This window comes from Lissotriton vulgaris, chromosome 10 (genome assembly GCF_964263255.1).
Source record: "Lissotriton vulgaris chromosome 10, aLisVul1.2, whole genome shotgun sequence".
Classification (NCBI taxonomy): domain Eukaryota; kingdom Metazoa; phylum Chordata; class Amphibia; order Caudata; family Salamandridae; genus Lissotriton; species Lissotriton vulgaris.
The window spans coordinates 1021344336-1021364809 of NC_141698.1; the positions used below are offsets into that span (position 1 = coordinate 1021344336).

A 20474-nucleotide genomic window follows, 5' to 3' on the forward strand; every position below is an offset into this window, starting at 1 on the left:
GCTGAGATTCCAAAACAGGATGCAGGCGTGTGTTTTCTAATGAAAGTGCAGTGCAGTGCAAAAAGGAATTCACATTATCAATTTCTGAAACCGCAATTGTTTGTTTTACGGTAACAGTTGCAGCACCTTTTGGCCTACCATCCGAACATTATTGTAGACAATATTGAGGCTCACTGCAAGATGTTAAAAAAGAGGAAATACATATTTGAACCTATAGGGCTCCATCTGAGATCAGGAATGAACCTGCAACATGCAGCAGCATGTTACTGGCAGTTATGAATTACATGAAGAGAGGAAGGTGTCTCCTGATGATGCTCTGCAGAGGTGTCAGAAGGTCTTGGAGAAAAAGTTGGGTGCATGATCTGTAAAGTGCTGGAATTCATCTGTTCCTGCAACAAGCACGGTGGCGGGGAAGGATCGGGGGCGCTCGGGGTCCTGGAATCAGAGAGGAAAGAAGTGCATTAGAATGAGGGCATTCAGACGTGGGAGAATACAAAACCTTATCATAGAGGACCTACACTGGTGTCATGTAGTGAGGGAGAAAAGGGCATGATCAACCGAATCTCTAAAACGTGTACTCTACAACAATATCTAACCATAAACCTTCCCTCTCTTTCAAAACTGTCTAAGAACCAACACTAGCTAAATCCCCAAACTATCTAGCATTCAAACCTGCCTCTCTTATAGAACAACCTAACTACCCAAACTATCTAAATCCCCAAACTATTGAACCTTCAAACCTGCCTCTCTTATAGAACAACCTAACTACCCGAACTAACTAAATCCCCAAACTATTGAACTTTCAAACCTGCCTCTCTTATATAACTAACGACCATAACTATCTAAATCCCCAAACTATTGAACCTTCAAACCTGCCTCTCTTATATAACTAATGACCATAACTATCTAAATCCCCAAACTATTGAACCTTCAAACCTGCCTCTCTTATGTAACTAACGACCATAACTATCTAAATCCCCAAACTATTGAACCTTCAAACCTGCCTCTCTTATATAACTAACAACCAAAGCGATCTAAATCCCCAAACTATTAAACCTTCAAACCTGCCTCTCTTATAGAACAACCTAACTACCCAAACTATCTAAATCCCCAAACTATTGAACCTTCAAACCTGCCTCTCTTATAGAACAACCTAACTACCCAAACTAACTAAATCCCCAAACTATTGAACCTTCAAACCTGCCTCTCTTAAATAATTACCGACCATAACTATCTAAATCCCCAAACTATTGAACCTTCAAACCTGCCTCTCTTATAGAACTAACAACCATAACTATCTAAATCCCCAAACTATTGAACCTTCAAACCTGCCTCTCTTATATAACTAACAACCAAAGCGATCTAAATCCCCAAACTATTGAACCTTCAAACCTGCCTCTCTTATATAACTAACAACCAAAGCGATCTAAATCCCCAACCTATGGAACCTTCAAACCTGCCTCTCTTATATAACTAACAAGCAAAACTATCTAACTCCCCAAACTATTGAACCTTCAAACCTACCTCTCGTATATAACTAATAACCAAAACGATCTAAATCCCCAAACTATTGAACCTTCAAACCTGCCTCTCTTATATAACTAACAACCAAATCTATCTAACATCCCAAACTATTGAACCTTCAAACCTGCCTCTCTTATATAACTAAAAACAAAAACTATCTAAATCCTCGAACTATTGAACCTTCAAATCTGCCTCTCTTACATAACTAACAACCAAAACTATCTAAATCCCCAAACACACACAGTTACGAGTAGAAATGCACGCACACAAACACACGTGCGTGGATGCACACACACAAACACATACAGTCCACACTGTCACTCTTGTCGTCTAATAATCCCACTGACACACATTCATACTCAGACAGTATGAAGGAGAGGATTGTACTCACCTCCACGGGGTAGGCTGTGGTGGGGACGTAGCGAATAACGAAGCCACATCTGCGTCTGTGGGACGTGTTGGGTTCACTGGCGTGGACTGTCAGCCCGTCGTGGATCTGACGAGAGAAATGTAGGATATGAGCCGTGCTTATCTGCCAAAAATGTAAGTGCCATGGCCCAATGTGTTACTCACTGGTCCACTGCAGCTGGCACTGCCCGCGTCACTTTTTTACCTTTAAGTTTTGTCATTTTTTTAAAGCTATATTAAATCATTTAGTTCTCTACTAATGAAAGTTAGTTAAAAATACACACACACTGCCACCATATGGTGGTTTCTCAGAAATATGTGCCTTTGTTTACAGAAAAGCACCGGAAAACACAGGCACAAATTAAGCACTGGATATGGGACAGAGAAAAGACAGGCAGCGCCTTGAGGTGCAACTCAAAGGGAAACTGAGTACATAGTCCTGAGGCACCCCAAGGAAAGCTGTGAGTGCACAGCGCTGGTGCACCCCAGGGGGAGCTGTGAGTGCACAGCGCTGGTGCACCCCAGGGGGAGCTGTGAGTACACAGTGCTGGTGCACCTCTGGGGGAACTGTGAGTACACAGTGCTGGTGCACCTCAGGGGAGCTGTGAGTACACAGCGCTGGTGCACCCCAGGGGGAGCTGTGAGTACACAGTGCTGGTGCACCTCGGGGGAGCTGTGAGTACACAGCGCTGGTGCACCCCAGGGGGAGCTGTGAGTACACAGTGCTGGTGCACCTCGGGGGAACTTTGAGTACACAGTGCTGGTGCACCCCAGGGGGAGCTGTGAGTGCACAGCGCTGGTGCACCTCCGGGGGAACTGTGAGTACACAGTGCTGGTGCACCTCGGGGGAGCTGTGAGTACACAGTGCAGGTGCATCCTGGGGAGCTGTGAGTACACAGTGCTGGTGCACCCCAGGGGGAGCTGTGAGTACACAGTGCTGGTGGACCCCAGGGGGAGCTGTGAGTACACAGTGCGGTGCATGCCCAGGGGGAGCTGTGAGTACACAGTGTGGGCGCTTCTCTATGGTAAGCTGTGAGTACACAGTGTGAGTGCACCCGGGGGAGCTGTGAGTACAGAGTACACAGAGTTGACGCACCCTCATAGAAAGCTGTGAGTACACAGGTTGGTGCACCGTCATGGGGAGCTGTGAGTCCACAGTGCTGGCGCACCCTCAAAGACAGCTGTAAGTACAGGGAGGTACAGTACATGGGCACCCTTAAGGTGGGGTAGTGAGTACACAGTACATGGGCACCCTTAAGGTGGGGTAGTGAGTACACAGTACATGGGCACCCTTAAGGGGGGTAGTGAGTATACAGTTCTGGGGACCTTTAAGGGGGGGTAGTGAGTACACAGTCCTGGGGCACCTTTAAGGGGGGCTGTGAGTACACAGTTCTGGGACACCTTTAAGGGGGGTTGTGAGTACACAGTAATGGAGACAAAAGGCTCATTATGGGAAGGGCGGTGCCATAAATTGATGGATGTCTTGGCCCCGGCCACTTCCCGACTGCCTCATTTATAAGTGGGGGAATCACTGGTCTGCCTGACACCCACAATGCACCGGGCTCAAGTATCATGGCTTTCATGTTACTTCGTAACGTTGCAGTAACCCCTTGCTTGTTTGCCTGTGGGAATAACCACAACTGTGAGACATGAGTCCAGGAAACGACAGAGCGCTGTGAACTCACCGACATCTGCCCAGCCTGAAGAGGACACTCCACCGCCTTCTCTGCATCAACCAGGTGCCGCGGAATCTCCTGATTGGTGGACAACATGTTTCCGGGGGTCATTGCTGTGCGGTGCTCCAGGACACCTTGTTTGTGACTTCCTGCAGAAGAAAAGAGGGTTGGAGTAAGGGGGGCACTGATTCCTGGCCTGGGTACTCATGCAGTCCCCGCCTCTGTCTAAAATGAGGTGTCAGCACGGGCCACACCCACAATAATTATACACACATTTACCTTTAATTATCATGCGTGGTAAAGGCATCTGCGTGGTAAAGGAAGCGTGGTAAAGGCATGCGTGAAAAAGACTGTGTGGTAAAGGCATCTTGGTTGTAAAGGAAGCGTGGTAAAGGTTGCGTGGAAAAGACTGCGTGGTAAAGGCATCTGCATGGTAAAGGCATGCATGGAAAAGACTGCGTGGTAAAGGCATTTGCGTGGTAAAGGAAGCGTGGCAAACGAATGCATGGAAAATACGAGTGGTAAAGGCATTTGCGTGGTAAAGGAAGCGTGGTAAAGGCATGCATGGAAAAGACGCGTGGTAAAGGATGCTTTTCATCTAACAGAGGACTGCGGCTTCTAAATAAAGAGAGAGCCATCTCTAAACACTAGAACCCCGCGAGGACCCCGGGGATCTTTCATCCAGGCCTCCACAGCCCCCAGGAGTCTAGCCTCTGACACTAATCTGGGTGAAGATTGTAGGCTCCTACTAGAGCCCTGTCTGGCCAACCCTGTCCAATATCACTCTTTCAAGGCAGTGGTGCCCGTGTTTACAGGCAAAGACATCTCTGCCTGTAGAACCATAAGCAGCGTCCCTCTGTTAGGACCTCGTGTCCCCCCGCTCCAGCTGTACAGTAAAGCACGGGTCAGGGTTTGATTGGCTTTGAAAAAAGTTGGCCCGGGCACCCTGAAAAAAGAGCCCCACATTTGCGGATTGCGGGGAAGATTTACAAGGACTGGCGCATCCTTGCAGATTAGCAGTGATGCGCCAGTAACAATGCGATTCGCAATTCTCCTTGCGCCTCCACGGATGCGTCGCATTTACAATGCAGCACACCGCGGCGCAGGGATAGACAGATGCGTTTCGCATCTGATGGTGTAAGGTCGGTGCATGGCTGGAGTCATGTCGCAGGCGCAACGCTACTCCAGCAATGTTCAGGGACCGCCCATACCTAACGTGCTGCCCCACTCCTTACGCCTGCTTGAAGCAGGCGTAAGGTTTCGTCGCAGCAGCCTCTGAAAAATGACTCTGTGAAATTTTTTAGATTTCACACCGTCACTTTTACGAGGTTTTTTCCGACGGACCACCCACCCTGCATACATTAAACCTGACGCAGGTTTAATGTGGTGCAGGGCTTCACAACGTGACGCATCTCCCTAGATGCGTCAGGTTGTAAATAAGTCGCAACGTGGTGCATGGTTTACGCCGCCGCTGAGTCACAGAAGTGACGCAACAACGGCGTAAATGTGACGCAATTGACTTGTAAATCTGCACCCGTCTTTTTTTAAAACATTGCTTCAGTGTTTTAAGTGTTATAAAAAGAAGTTGGGGGATTTCTATAAGAGAGGTGTGTTTTATCTTAACTTTACTAAGATTTAAAAAATGCGATGATTGTTGCTAGGACTCTGTGTTGTTGGAATAGTTTACACTGGTGAACCACCCCTGAATATAAGTGAGGCCACTTCTGCTCAGCCCCCCTGCCCCTGCTCAATCTGCATACATTAATGGGCGGGGCCAGCCGGAGACTGGGAATGATACCTCCGCCCCCTTGGTAAAAGGGGGGTAACGGAGGTCCATCTGCCTCCGCAAAGGCTGCTCAGGCCCCCACTGGGTGGAGCAGCATAGTCATCCCATATCGGCCACCACGCTGCCCAAAAAAGCGGCCCACAGCTGCAACTCAGATACCAGCCCATCGCCCATTGCCCGAGAGCCCCCTTACCAATCCGACCCTGGCACGGATCCCTCTGATCACACTGGGGCGTTCGTACATAGCAGCATGGACTTGCTCCATCCTGAGATATAGTTGTGACCCACATGGTGCTGAGGGCGCCAGGACCTGTGTGGAGCCCGCGTTCTATCTCCAGACTTTCTGTACAAAGACAACATCCCTGTGTCAGGACAGCAGTGGACTCCGATAGAGAAGTAGACAATTTGTCAACACCACTGACTCAAGGCCCAAGGGCTTCAACAATATTAGCCTGCTGCACCCCTGCTTGTCTGGACTCTAACTCATTGTGAATGAATGCACCGTCTTCCATTCTGTGTAACTCTCTCCCACATCCCTATGTCGCGACATTGAGGCTCCTTGGTTAACTGATGGCCTCCCCTGCTGTATAGTCCTGTCCCAGATCCCTATGTCATGACACTGGGGCTCAAGGTAAAGAGATGGCCTGTCTATCTCCCATGCTGTGGAGCCCTGTCCTAGATTCCTATGTGATTACATGGGGGCTCACCAGTAGAGTATTAGCCCATCCCCCATTCTCAGCCAATCTTTGTTACAGCTCCAGGCTGTTGTGATGCATGCATTGACTATGGGAGTTTATCCATACCTGGAATAACCTGCAGGACACCATTCTCTGCGTCTACGTCATCCAGGGCAAGCCACACTGAGGCCACCGGGCCCCCCTCGAAGCCCCAATACCTGGAAGTAAAAGGAGGAGGACACTGTCAGCCAAACATCGGCAGACCCCGGGGCAAGAGAATGGCACATGAGGGCACAGGATGGCACATGACAGGATGGCACATGAGGGCATAGAATGGCACATGAGGGCACAGGATGGCACAGGATGGCACATGAGGTCACAGCATAGCACACGAGGGCTCAGGATGACACATGAGGGCACAGGATGGCACATGAGGGCACAGGATGGAACATAAATGTATAGGATGGCACAGGATGGCACATGATGATACAGAATAACCCATGAGCGCACAGTATGGCACAGAAGGGCACAGGATAGCACATGAGGGTACGGGATGGTACATGAGGGCACAGGATGGAACATGATGGTACAGGATAATACATGAGAGCACAGTATGGCCCATGAGGGCACAGGATGGCACACGAGGGCACAGGATGGCTATTGATGACACAGGATGGCACATCAAGGTATGGATGGCACATTTTGACACATGAGGGCACAGGATGGCATATGATGGCACAGAATAGCACAAGAGGACACACAATAGCACATGAGGGCAGAGGGTGACACATGAGGGCACAGGATATTATACAAAGGGCATAGGATAACACATGGAGGGACAGGATGGCAGATGATTGCACAGGATGGTGCATGAGGGCATAATAAGCCACATGATGGCACACGAGGGCACAGGATGACACAGGGTGATGTGTGTCTGGTAGTGCAGCCAGCCTTATGCCGTCATGTGCTGCCTAGATGAAAGATGCTGTAATCTATGCTGTGTGTGCACCCCGCACCGCCCTGTGTATTTAACACCACATGGTGCCCACCAGGTAGCTTGTTATTCAGACCCCACCAGGCTGAGGGGGCAGGAATGCCATCCTTTGGCCTTACCCTTGAAGTACAAACAGACACATCACCCCTGCTGAGCCCTCCCCTCTCACACCCTGGAGCCAGCACCCCGCAGTCTGACTTACTTGATGTCCTGGTGCCAGGCCACGTAGGGGGCGCTGTTCCCTCGGTGGGGCACGTCGGAGGCCGGGTATTTACAGATGAACCTGGAGTCCAGCAGGACCACATGGGGCCCCAGCACGGCGGTGATGGCCTGGAGGGTGTGCGGGTGGGTGGCGAGGCCCAGCACCCACGGCAGGCGCAGGTGGGCGTTGTGCAGGCTGTACTGGGCGTGCTCCTTCCCTGCAGGGTGAGAAAGCAAAAGCAAATCAAACATTCACCCCCAGTCAAGAGGTCTGGGTTCTATCCATAGTTCTTTTGCTCACCTTGCCACCCCATTTTAGACCCAGCCTACAGGGGACACAAGGAGGGGGGTTAGTCTCTACACCGAGAGGCCTCTAAACGGAGGGGCTTATATATGGGAATGGTGGCACCAAGCAGCGCAGCTAACAACATTCCTGCGCCGTCCTGCGCCACTGGAAAAGGGCAGGAACGCGCCGCATTTATCCAATACGGTGCATTGTTTTCCTTTCTCCCTGCGCTGGCGCCGTTTCTGCAGCCTAGTGTCAACGCTGGCACCCTTGCACCATGGTGCAGCACTGCCTGTGTTACAGCAGGATTGTATTAGCGCAGGAAGGGGCACCTTCCAGCATATAAACAATCCATAGAGGCATTTTACTCTTTCTAGGTGTGCTGCAGAATGCAGCGCCGATGGAAAGTTAAAAACAAGTAGAAATAAAGATATTTCTCCTCTTTACAGCCACCATACACAAGACACAAGCAACATAAAGCAGATACAGCCACCAGACACAAGACACAAGCAACATAAAGCAGATACAGCCACCAGACACAAGACACAAGCAACATAAAGCAGATACAGCCACCAGACACAAGACACAAGCAACATAAAGCAGATACAGCCACCAGACACAAGACACAAGCAACATAAAATAGATACAGCAATTATACTCTTGATACAGCCACCATACACAAGATACAAGCAACATAAAGCAGATACAGCCACCAGACACAAGATACAAGCAACATAAAATAGATACAGCAATTATACTCTTGATACAGCCACCAGACACAAGATACAAGCAACATAAAGCAGATACAGCCACCAGACACAAGATACAAGTAACATAAAGCAGATACAGCCACCAGACACAAGATACAAGCAACATAAATCAGATACATCCACCAGACACAAGATACAAGCAACATAAAGCAGATACAGCAATTATACTCTTGATACAGCCACCAGACACAAGATACAACCAAATAAAGATATTTCTCCTCCTTAGGCCTCACCTTGGGAGCCATAATTTTTTAACACATTCCTAGATTTACAAGACCTTGTAAATCTGCGTCAAAAACGATGAGTTGCGACACCCACGCAACGCCCATGGAACACCTTCCAGGCGCAGTGTAACGCGACGCAGTGATTTGCGCTGCGTTGCCTTTCTCCATATTTGTGAAGCCGCGCAGGGCCACGCAGAGTGGCTTTGCGGGGCTTCGTGAATTTGGCTTGGGTCTTTGCCTCGTGCATGTACCACTTAGCATGGTGCAAGCATGACGCAAGGCCCTCGTAAATAAGCCCCGAGAGATAAGGCTGCCCTCCCTGCACCTACCAAACTCCTGCTCCAGCTCCTCGAAGGCCCTCCTGGCGCCCTCCAGCTCCTCCGGGTCCAGCACTGGCACCGCCGTCAGGAAGCCCCGGGCGTCATAAAGGGTCTTCATGTGCTGAGGGTCCGCCTCCATGATGAGGGCGAGGACTCGGACCCCGCTTCTTGTGCAAGGGATGGGGTCTGCCGCCGGGCTCCTGAGAGCTGAGCCCCAGATGTGGATATGCTCCTCTGGCACCGGACTCCAGATGTTGCCCTTCACCTCCAGAGGTGCTGATTCTCCAGGTGCTCCAGATGTGGCCCTGGGGCTCCCCAGGTGCTGGAGATTCTGTACCCTGGTTTTCAAGAGCTCCAGATGTGAGTGTTTCCTCCTGACCCTTGCAGTGCTGGAGCTCCAGGTGTTGCTTGGGGTCACTGCCGCTGCTGTCCACCTCCTCTGCCTCGGCATCTTATGTAGGGCCGCTCAGACCCGCCCCCGCCCCGGGGCAGCACTCCCATGACGTCACCACAGCCGGGGGCTGCTTTCGGTTTTTCCCAATAATCCCAGCTCATGACCCCAGGCTGCCTGGCATTGTGTAATCCTGGGCATGTCCGCAGCGGAGTCAGGGGGGAGGCACTGCAGACGCCAGCTTGGACGTTTCCTGGTGGTCCAAGGGGGCTGCCACAATGGGGTTCACGCGGGAGTCGTACAGTAATACCCCCAAATTATGGGACTTCGAAGTATTTATGAACAAAAAAAACATTCCTTATTTACACTGAAGCCAGTATCGGGGTGTTACCGGTCCGAGGGGCTCCCGAGAGCTAAAGACGGGTCTAGGCCAGACCTGAAAAGAACAGGTCAGTAAAAGCAGCAGTGAAAGGCCGGAAAGTATATGACCTCACGGAAACTGACGTCAATTCTTCTCCAGATAAGGATGTGACGTCTTAAACGCTATGCCACAACGACGTCACAAGAGGTGAAGCCATGACGTTAAAGGGGTATGCTGACCCCAGCATAAGTGCAGCGCCCACACCCCAAATACAGACACCAGACACAGACACCACAGCTGACAGGCCAGATACAGACATCACACACACGAGGCAGAGCCTCACATGTGGGATACACGCGTCAAAGGCTAAGTACGTGTATGCACAGAATGGATTCTTCATATGAAGGATGCTGCCTTTATACATGAAATCCAGCCATCACACCGAAAAACAGCCATAATACGCCAAGCATATCCGGATACACCATGGTGCAGCCCTCTGACGTATGAAGCAGGCCTCATATGCCAAATACAGCCACCAGACACAATATACAAGCAAAATAAATCAGATACAGCCACCAGACACAAGATACAAGCAACATAAATCAGATACAGCCACCAGACACAAGATACAACAACATAAATCAGATACAGCCACCAGACACAAGATACAAGCAACATAAAGCATATACAGCCACCAAACACAAGATACAACAACATAAATCAGATACAGCCACCAGACACAAGATACAAGCAACATAAAGCAGATACTGCCACCAGACACAAGATACAAGCAACATAAATCAGATACAGCCACCAGACACAAGATACAACAACATAAATAAGATACAGCCACCAGACACAAGATACAAGCAACATAAAGCAGATACAGCCACCAGACACAAGATACAACAACATAAAGCAGATACAGCCACCAGACACAAGATACAAGCAACATAAAGCAGATACAGCCACCAGACACAAGATACAACAACATAAAGCAGATACAGCCACCAGACACAAGATACAACAACATAAATCAGATACAGCCACCAGACACAAGATACAAGCAACATAAAGCAGATACAGCCACCAGACACAAGATACAAGCAACATAAATCAGATACAGCCACCAGACACAAGATACAAGCAACATAAATCAGATACAGCCACCAGACACAAGATACAAGCAACATAAATCAGATACAGCCACCAGACACAAGATACAAGCAACATAAATCAGATACAGCCACCAGACACAAGATACAAGCAACATAAAGCAGATACAGCCACCAGACACAAGATACAAGCAACATAAATCAGATACTGCCACCAGACACATGATACAACAACATAAAGCAGATACAGCCACCAGACACAAGATACAACAACATAAATCAGATACAGCCACCAGACACAAAATACAAGCAATATAAAGCAGATACAGCCACCAGACACAAGATACAAGCAACATAAATCAGATACTGCCACCAGACACATGATACAACAACATAAAGCAGATACAGCCACCAGACACAAGATACAACAACATAAATCAGATACAGCCACCAGACACAAAATACAAGCAACATAAATCAGATACAGCCACCAGACACAAGATACAAGCAACATAAAGCAGATACAGCCACCAGACACAAGATACAAGCAACATAAATCAGATACTGCCACCAGACACATGATACAACAACATAAAGCAGATACAGCCACCAGACACAAGATACAACAACATAAATCAGATACAGCCACCAGACACAAAATACAAGCAACATAAAGCAGATACAGCCACCAGACACAAGATCCAAGCAACATAAATCAGATACAGCCACCAGACACAAGATACAAGCAACATAAATCAGATACAGCCACCAGACACAAGATACAACAACATAAATCAGATACTGCCACCAGACACAAGATACAAGCAACATAAATCAGATACAGCCACCAGACACAAGATACAAGCAACATAAATCAGATACTGCCACCAGACACAAGATACAAGCAACATAAATCAGATACTGCCACCAGACACAAGATACAACAACATAAATCAGATACTTTTTTGTAGAGATAGAAGGATGACCAATCTTGGTGGTATTGGCGCTTTACAAATTGTAGGCTCTTATTGCTATTCACACCACTAAGTGTATCTGTAATTGGGTGCCTAGGCATGGGTTGTCATCCTTACCCCCAAGTAATCCTTAGATTAAGTATATAAATGTACAAAGCCTGTCACACCAACAAGAATTATTAGTAAAAAAAAATTTTCAACAATATTTCAATTACACAAATATAATACAAGTTCGATAGAGATTCAACTTCGTTTAATCTTTAGAGGTTTTCCTCCAGTCCAGCCTGTTCCCACCTTTCTCCGCCTCCTTGATGGTGACATCGGGAATTTTACAAAGTTCTATTAGTGCTTTACGTTCTTGTGTGTTTAGATTATCAGCACATCTCTTTTGTTGCTTATCATGTTTCAAGTGGGTGTATAAATCCTCAGTGACCAGTTTGTGAAACATATCTATGCTATTACCACTAGGCAAAGTGGGGGTCCATCGTGACTTATTGTGTAAGCCACTTGAAATGGTATTATCTGGTTCTATGTCGTGATCCAATAGCAGTTCATCTATGGACATATGGTCCCTATCATCATCCACTATTGATAATAAAATCTCACAGTCTCTAATATCTTGTATCGTGGGTGTTGCACGAGTCATACTCACAGATGTTGTTTCTATGCCTTTATTCATAGTTTTAATACCATCAAAATGCTTTTTCAATTTTAATTTTCTGGTAAATTTGAATAGGTCTACCATGGTTTTATGGACATCCCCCTGTTCCTTCGGACAAAAACCCATGCCACGTTCAAGTACAGAGATCATTTCAGGAGATAGTGTTTTGTCACTGAGATTTACCACTTGCACCCCAGTACATTCATTCACATTATCAATTACTTCCTCCAAGACCTCAATCTCATTCCCTGTTTTCCTAAGTTTGGATCCTCCTCTTTTTCCCCTCCTTGTCCTTTTGGTGTATTTACCTTTTGTCTTGATTAGACCTATTCAAATTTACCAGAAAATTAAAATTGAAAAAGCAAAAAGCATAGAAACAACATCTGTGAGTATGACTCGTGCAACACCCACGATACAAGATATTAGAGACTGTGAGATTTTATTATCAATAGTGGATGATGATAGGGACCATATGTCCATAGATGAACTGCTATTGGATCACGACATAGAACCAGATAATACCATTTCAAGTGGCTTACACAATAAGTCACGATGGACCCCCACTTTGCCTAGTGGTAATAGCATAGATATGTTTCACAAACTGGTCACTGAGGATTTATACACCCACTTGAAACATGATAAGCAACAAAAGAGATGTGCTGATAATCTAAACACACAAGAACGTAAAGCACTAATAGAACTTTGTAAAATTCCCGATGTCACCATCAAGGAGGCGGAGAAAGGTGGGAACAGGCTGGACTGGAGGAAAACCTCTAAAGATTAAACGAAGTTGAATCTCTATCGAACTTGTATTATATTTGTGTAATTGAAATATTGTTGAAAATTTTTTTTTACTAATAATTCTTGTTGGTGTGACAGGCTTTGTACATTTATAAATCAGATACTGCCACCAGACACATGATACAAGCAACATAAATCAGATACAACCACCAGACACAATATACATGCAACATAAAGCAGATACAGCCACCAGACACAAGATACAAGCAACATAAATCAGATACAGCAATTCTGGGGATACAAGAAAGTAGGTTGCTTGGAGGTGCAGAGGGAACCTCCTGCACATGAGGTGTGAGACACGTGGAAAGTGTTGTGTGGAGTGACCAGTCATTACATCTAGGCGCCTGACCTTGTTTGTTGCAGTTTGATATAGCGCGAACTCGACACAAGATATTGGAGCCTTTTACATGAGCACCAGATCCCTCACCGGAGGACGCATTCATTTTTGGTAGGCACAGTGAGGTTCAGTGATCTGCCCAGAATCACAGGATGCCAAGCCAACGCCGACACTCGAGCCTGGTTCCCGAGCTCCGTAGTTGGCAACTGTGGCCGTTACGCCTCATCCTTGTCATAAATACACAAACATTCCAAGGACAGGAACACAGCGTCCATCAAGTAACCCTTCAACCGATGGAGGAACACGAGACACGCTTCTCCCCAGCCAGTGGGGGCTGTAAACTTGACCCCAGTGCCAGTAAGGCCTGGCCCAGGGAAGGGCAGAGTCGAGGCATCCATTGCTCGAGACAGATGTGCTGTGAACCGCCTGGGGGCACTCGCCACTGTCCGGGTTCAAGGCTGGGTGTTGTTTCCTGCTGTTAATGTCCATTGTGATAGCAACAGAGTGAAACAATTAGCCACCTCTGCCTGCTATTAACAGGGGAGGGGTCCCCCCAGAATAGAGCCCCGGGGTGCACTGGCCACAGTGGCGAGTGGGACTTCCCCGTGGCTGCTGCAGTGTGGGGGGTTTACACCTGCAGGGAAGTGACACTTCCTCTCTGGGGTACAGTGGAAACCCCCCAGGCTGCCTTGGGGCGTATTCCCTCCAAACTTGTTTAAGAAAGGTTCTCACTCCACAACCCAAACCCCCTGCAGAGGGCGCTATTGCTTTTCATTAGTTGTAACATGGATCTGGTATAACACGCTATTGATGCCGTGACGTCAGTCCCGAAGAGGCTGATCTGGGTGATCGATCGAGTGGCTATGAACGGCGACCCCTGCTTTCTTTTTAAGGAAATGTTTCAGTTGAAAGGCGTGCAAAATGCTGCTGCTGGGCGGGGGTGTTACTGTTACCACTCTATACCATAAGCCAGTAGAAATCGGAAAGGGACTGCTGTTTCCATGATAAAACAAGCATTGAAAATGCAATAGGGAGAGGATATGGCCTTATGGCTAAAGCTGCCGACGTTGGAGCTCGGGAACTGGGTTTGAGCCTCGGCGGCAGCATCCTGTGAGTCTGGGTAAATCATTGAGTCTACCCGTGCCTGCCAAAAACAAGATGGCCGTCTAAAAGTGAAAGCGGGCATAGTGCGCTGCAAATACAAAACAAGCTGTGGCCAGGGTTTAAGTGGGCCGGGTCTGATTGGTACTGAGCACCGGCAGTTTTTTGAGCCAAAGCGCTTGTGCATTGCTGGCAAGATTATAGTAAGGGGAAAAGTAAAGTCTACCAAAGACCTTGGAATGCAGTTTATGGCCTGTGCATGTGAGGCATTTAAGCGCGAAGCTGGCATCGACTTGAAAGCAGCAGACTGCTTACGCCGGCGCGTGCTCGGCCTCACTTCCTGCTTCCCCTCTTACTTGCGTTATCGCTCACACCCCATATGCTCGTTCCCTCCCACCCTTGATCTATGCGCATGCACGCCACCGCCAGCCACATAACACACCAGCATTTGTCTGTGGCTCGGCATCAGACTTCAAAGGCTGCCGCTCCACCGCCCCCCACGTGCACATAGCACACCACCATTTGTCTGTGCCTCGGCATCAGACTTCAAAGGCTGCCGCTCCCTTATACCACTATTTTAGTATATGGTTTAGTGTCTGTCCCCTCTGCTTTCAGGTCCTCTTCATCTTCGATCCACCCTTGGATCCACCCGGACACTTCTCTCCTGGTCGCCTGCAGCATCTTTCTTCCAGGCTCCATAGGATTCGTCGACGAAACCCGACACACTTCGACACCTATGCACCCGCTTCCTGTGGGTGAGGTAACGCGAGTACTTCGGTGCTCCTGTGGGTATTGACTATCCAACTGTCTAGGTTTTAAGTACTTTCACCGAGTCCAGTTAGAAGTGCCCTAAAATAACTCGTTTTCTTCTTTTACGTTCCCATTCATTCTCCATGGTAACGTGCGTGTGTGTTTAGACACTGCACACGCATCCCGTGGGTCTCCTGCTTCCTAACTCTTGGTAGCTCAGCATAGCCCCAGCGATTCCCTAGGCCTATTCACTTTCCGTGTAGTGGTCCTTATACCACTACTTTAGTATATGGTTTAGCGTGCCCCTAGGGCCCTACTGTATTTTGTGCAACTTATTGTATTTTAATTGAATATCTTGTATTGTGCTTGTGCCTCTGACCTCATAAAGAGTTCAGAGGGTTGGTCTAGTAATAAATAACATATATGTTTTATATATATCCTGTGTGGTGTCCTTTCATTTGGTATTACAGGGGTTACATATGGTAAAACAGCTGGCTTCACATGCCCTCTTGAGTTTAGCCTAAGACCTAAGACTGCTTTGTCCATGCTACCACTAGGATAGCTGGTCTATAAGGTTGACTTTACAACCATCACCATAAGGGTTGTTTGGACTGGTGCAAGGTGCTCACTAGAATAGTGAACATCATATACCAGGCCAACTTCTCACATACTGTTCATTCATCCCCTTTCTATGCTCATCCTTCCGCGCGCCATTGCCTGTGTATGCTCAACAGGTTGTTGCACTTAAACATCCCCCACCCGCCTTGGTGGTCTGTGTTTTCTTTCACTACTGTGTGACTCTTGATTCCTTCTATCTGCGTGTTCAGCCCTCCACACTCTTCTCCTCCCATCTGTGCCTGGCTCCCCACGGTCACTCCTTTTGCTTTTTCTCTGGACATACTCTGAGAGTGAGGCTCTGTTTGCTCACTTGATCTTCAGCTGCGCACAGTATGAACTCTGCTATGCGCCACATTTGAAAATATATTGACTTACCTTTTGAGGCTATTAGCAGTAAAAATGCAAAACTTGATTTGTACTGTGTGAAATACATCTCCTACAGTGTAGCAACTCGCAATGTGTCTTGACATCTGCACAACTAATATTTTCTTTCTAGGTTAGCCAATCAGACTTGTCAGGATACCGAAGTACAGAAACTTGCAGTGTTTGGTGTGTGCACAAACTAGTATGGGTTATGAAGAGTGGAACTCTCATACTTTGTGCTAGCCCAGGATGCTTGTTTTTAGTCCAGGGAAGACATGGCTTGGCAGTTTGCCCTCACTTTATCTATCTCCCACACTCTATCTATTGGCCTCACTCTATCGGCCTCACTCTATCTATCTATTGGCCTCACTCTATCTATCGGCCTCACTCTATCTATCGCCCTCACTCTATCTATCTATCGCCCTCTAGCTATCTATCACCCTCACTCTATCTATCTATTGCCCTCACTCTATCTATCGCCCTCACTCTATCTATCGCCCTCACTCTATCTATTGCCCTCACTCAATCTATCTATTGCCCTCACTCTATTTATCTATTGCCCTCATTTTATCTAGGCATCACTATCAGAGGCATCACAGAGCTGCTTGCCTTTAGGAAGGCCCTGAAAACGTGGCTATGTAACCCTGTGATTAGGCTTTAGGAGGATATCTTACATAGAGCCAGGAAGCCCTTGGGCAGCAGTGCGCTCTATAAATATCACTAGCATAACATAACATAACATAACATAACATCCATCTATTGCCCTCCCTCTAGCGCCCTCTATCTATTGCCCTCACTCTATCTATCGCCCTCACTCTATCTATCGTCCTTATACTATCTATCGCCCTCATTCTATCTATCTATCACCCTCACTCTATCTATCGCCCTCACTCTATCTATCTATCGCCCTCACTCTATCTATCTATCACCCTCACTCTATCTATTGCCCTCACGCTATCTATCCATCTATCGCCCTCACTCTATCTATCTATCCCACTCACTCTATCTATCGCCCTCACTATATCTATCGCCCTCACTCTATCTATCACCCTCACTCTTTCTATCTATCGCCCTCACTCTATCTATCTATCCCCCTCACTCTATTGCCTTCACTCTATCTATCGCCCTCACTCTATCTATCGCCCTCACTCTGTCTATCTATCGCCCTCACTCTTTCTATCTATCGCCCTCACTCTTTCTATCTATCGCCCTCACTCTATCTATATATCGCACTCACTCTATAGCATCACTCAGGGGCACCACAACATCAGTATGCGCTTCCACAGCATCACTGAACACGACAGCATCACTCGTAGCAACCACAACATCACTCAGCGCCACCACAAAATCACTCAGTGCCACCACAGCATCAATCTGTGCAACCATTCAACAACAACTGGTTCAAATATGTTCTCTCAAAGTTTCAATCTTTATTACAAATGTGACAAAAAGATGTAAATATTTCACTTCTGTTCTTGGATTTTCGTCACAATAAAATACACTCAACATAATCTTCACAAAAGTTATTGACAAAAGTTTAAGCTATTGCCATTGTAAATTACAATAACTTTTATTTAAGTATTAAGTGTTAAAAAAAAAATTAGAAGCCATTGTTATTTGTAATAGCAATACATCTAAGTCACGTAAATAGAACACATTTATTTATTTATTTATTTAGAAAGTTTTATATACCGTGAACAAGACCCTTGCGGGTATCAGAGCGCTTTACAAGGTAAGTGTCTTAGATACACAGGTACAAGGTAAATAACATAAAGCTCAATGCTAGTCAATGATGGTGTAAACACCCTATCGTAGATACGTAGGTATATGGTGCAAAACAAAAAAACGTTCCATGAAGAACTTTTCTCTAGGCTCCAGATATTGCAAAATACTGCCGCAAAGATTGGCTCTGAAGGCTCTGAAGGGTCCGGGCGGAGGCTACGACGATCGTTCCGCGGGGGAGGAACCGACATTAAAAGACCTCATGGCGGCTATCACTGGGGTCCGGACGTCCCTGGGCTAGAAGATGGAGACTCGTAATACCAAGCTGGACACTGTTTCAATAGAAATGGGGCTGATCAGGGTAGACCTTTCGAAGGCGAACGAGAAAGTTAAATCGCTGGAAGTCAAAACAACAAGCCTTATTGATGATGTGAACCAGCTGCAGCAGGAGGTGCGTGATCTTAGGTCCTCTAGGGAGTCTACTGATCATCGGCTTGATGAATACAAAGGGTGGGCTCGACGCAACAATGTTCGCATCCTGGGAGTGCCGGAGAAGGCGGAGGGGCAGGCAACAGATCTGTTTATGGCGAACCTCATCCTCAATCATCTTAAACCTAAGGGCCTCAGTAAGTTTTTTATGGTGGAACGTGCCCACAGGGTACTGGGTGGTAGGCCTCGGGTTGGGGCGAACCCAAGACCGATCATTGCTTGAGTCCTTAACTTTCGTGACCTGGATGCTATCCTGCAAGCGGCTCGTGCAGAGGATCCCCTGGAATTCGAGAATGCGACGCTTCTGTTCTTTCCGGACTTTACTCAGGCGGTGCAGAAGCAAAGGCAGAGGTTCTTATCGATCAAGAAGAAACTGAGAGACAAAGGCATGAGGTACGCCATGATGTTTCCTGCCCGCTTTCGAGTGGAACTTGATGGGAAGGCCTGGTTCTCTGATAATCTTGATGTGGCTGCGGACTGGTTGGATAGTGTTCAGTGGCTGGACCGGGAGTCCCGCGATCAGGGGTAAGCCGATGAAAAATGACTTGGTTTAGCGTGAGGTCATCTGGGGGCTGTAGATAGTTGTTTCGGGGGACGTTTCAGCGGGGGCTAGCGATAGGAGTTCCTGCAGATCTGTGCTTATATTGTTTTGGGGATGCTTTATGGTGCGGGTATATCCACAAAGAGTTTGGGGAGGGGGAGATGGTGGGCCCGCTCGTAAACCCTCCTATGTTTTTTACTTTTAGAATTTTGTAGATGAGCTGGGGGCGACAGGCACACTGCTAGTTGGGGATGAGCGTAAGCTGTATGCAGGGGTGCAGGGAGGGGGGATGGGGGGGGTTCGGGGTTTGTTTTAGTTTTACTGTATGTTGTTTTTTTTTACACTGGTTGCCGTCAGTCGATTCTGTAACGTCTTGGTATTGTGATGTCCTCCGTTAAAAGGGTGTTTGGGATTTCTGCACTGAGTTGGAATGTGAATGGGCTTGGGGATGAGATCAAGAGAGGTATGGTTGGCCAGTTGATCCGGAGGCACTCCCCAGATGTGGTGTTATTGCAGGAGACTCACCTCATGGGAAAGCGATGCATGGCACTACACAGAGGGGGATACAAATTGGTCGCTCATGCTGGTTTCACAACTGGGTCGAGCGGGGTTGGGATTTTGGTCAAGAACTCCTTCCCGCTGGCCATCCTGGCCACATGGACCGATAATAGGGGTAGATATGCTGGGATTTCGGGGCTATGGGAAGGGAGGACTGTGACCTTTTTGTCTGTTTATGTCCCACCGGCCCTTCAGACCTATACTTTTCAGGACCTGTGCAAGATGTTTTTTGACGTTGCCTGCTGGGGTGTTGGTTGTTGGCGGTGATTTCAATGCAGTTATGAATGGTGAAGCTGATAGGTTTCCGGCTCTGGCTTTGTTGCCGTCCCGGAGATGGTTGACCGACTTTGTGGAAACTACTGGTCTGATTGATGGGTGGAGGCTTAAAAATCCAGGTGAATCTCAATATACACACGTTTCGAAAACACACAAGTCCCTTTCCAGGATAGATTATGTCTTGGCGGTTTGGATCCGGGAGGTGTGGCACTTGGCTACAGGGGTCTCGGATCACTCGCCGGTCTGGGTTGGTTTGGACCTCGGCGGGCGTGACGTGGCTAGAGTTGCACCTATTAGCGCTTGGCGGTTGCGGGACCCTGCACCTAAAAAGGAGATTGTGCGTGTTGCTGATAGTTATTTTCAAGAAAACGCCGGTACGGTGGACTCAAATGTTCCCTGTGGGAAGCCTACAAAACTGTCCTCAGAGGGAAATTGCTATCGTTTATTTCCGGGAAGAAGAGTGAGGGCCGTGCTGAGGTTGACAGAGTGGAAGCACATCCGTTAGCGCTAGAACGGGAGGTGTCGCTTGACTCCACCCCGGAGGGATTGC

At 47.7% G+C, this 20474-nt stretch overlaps 1 protein-coding gene across 1 annotated transcript; it reads right to left on the reverse strand.

Moving 5' to 3' along the window:
• Positions 1-327: 327 nt before the first annotated feature.
• On the reverse strand, positions 328-9005 carry LOC147689252 (phytanoyl-CoA dioxygenase domain-containing protein 1-like). The gene is made up of 6 exons (XM_086940056.1): positions 8876-9005; positions 7268-7484; positions 6198-6289; positions 3618-3757; positions 1916-2020; positions 328-435 (listed from the first exon to the last, which is right to left on the reverse strand). The coding sequence occupies exons 1-6, from the start codon at positions 9003-9005 to the stop codon at positions 328-330; spliced, it is 792 nt and encodes a 263-aa protein (XP_086796182.1).
• Between the last annotated feature and the right edge of the window lie 11469 nt (positions 9006-20474).

What these genes read in the sequence shown, in the direction of transcription:
- LOC147689252 (XM_086940056.1), bottom strand. Translation starts at nt 9,005, where the DNA reads ATGGAGGCGGACCCTCAGCACATGAAGACCCTTTATGACGCCCGGGGC. An exon ending in GCCTGGCACCAGGACATCAA is followed by an intron (nt 6,290 to 7,267) that starts GTAAGTCAGACT and finishes TTTTACTTCCAG; the next exon opens with GTATTGGGGCTTCGAGGGGG. An exon ending in CCACAGCCTACCCCGTGGAG is followed by an intron (nt 436 to 1,915) that starts GTGAGTACAATC and finishes CTCTGATTCCAG; the next exon opens with GACCCCGAGCGCCCCCGATC.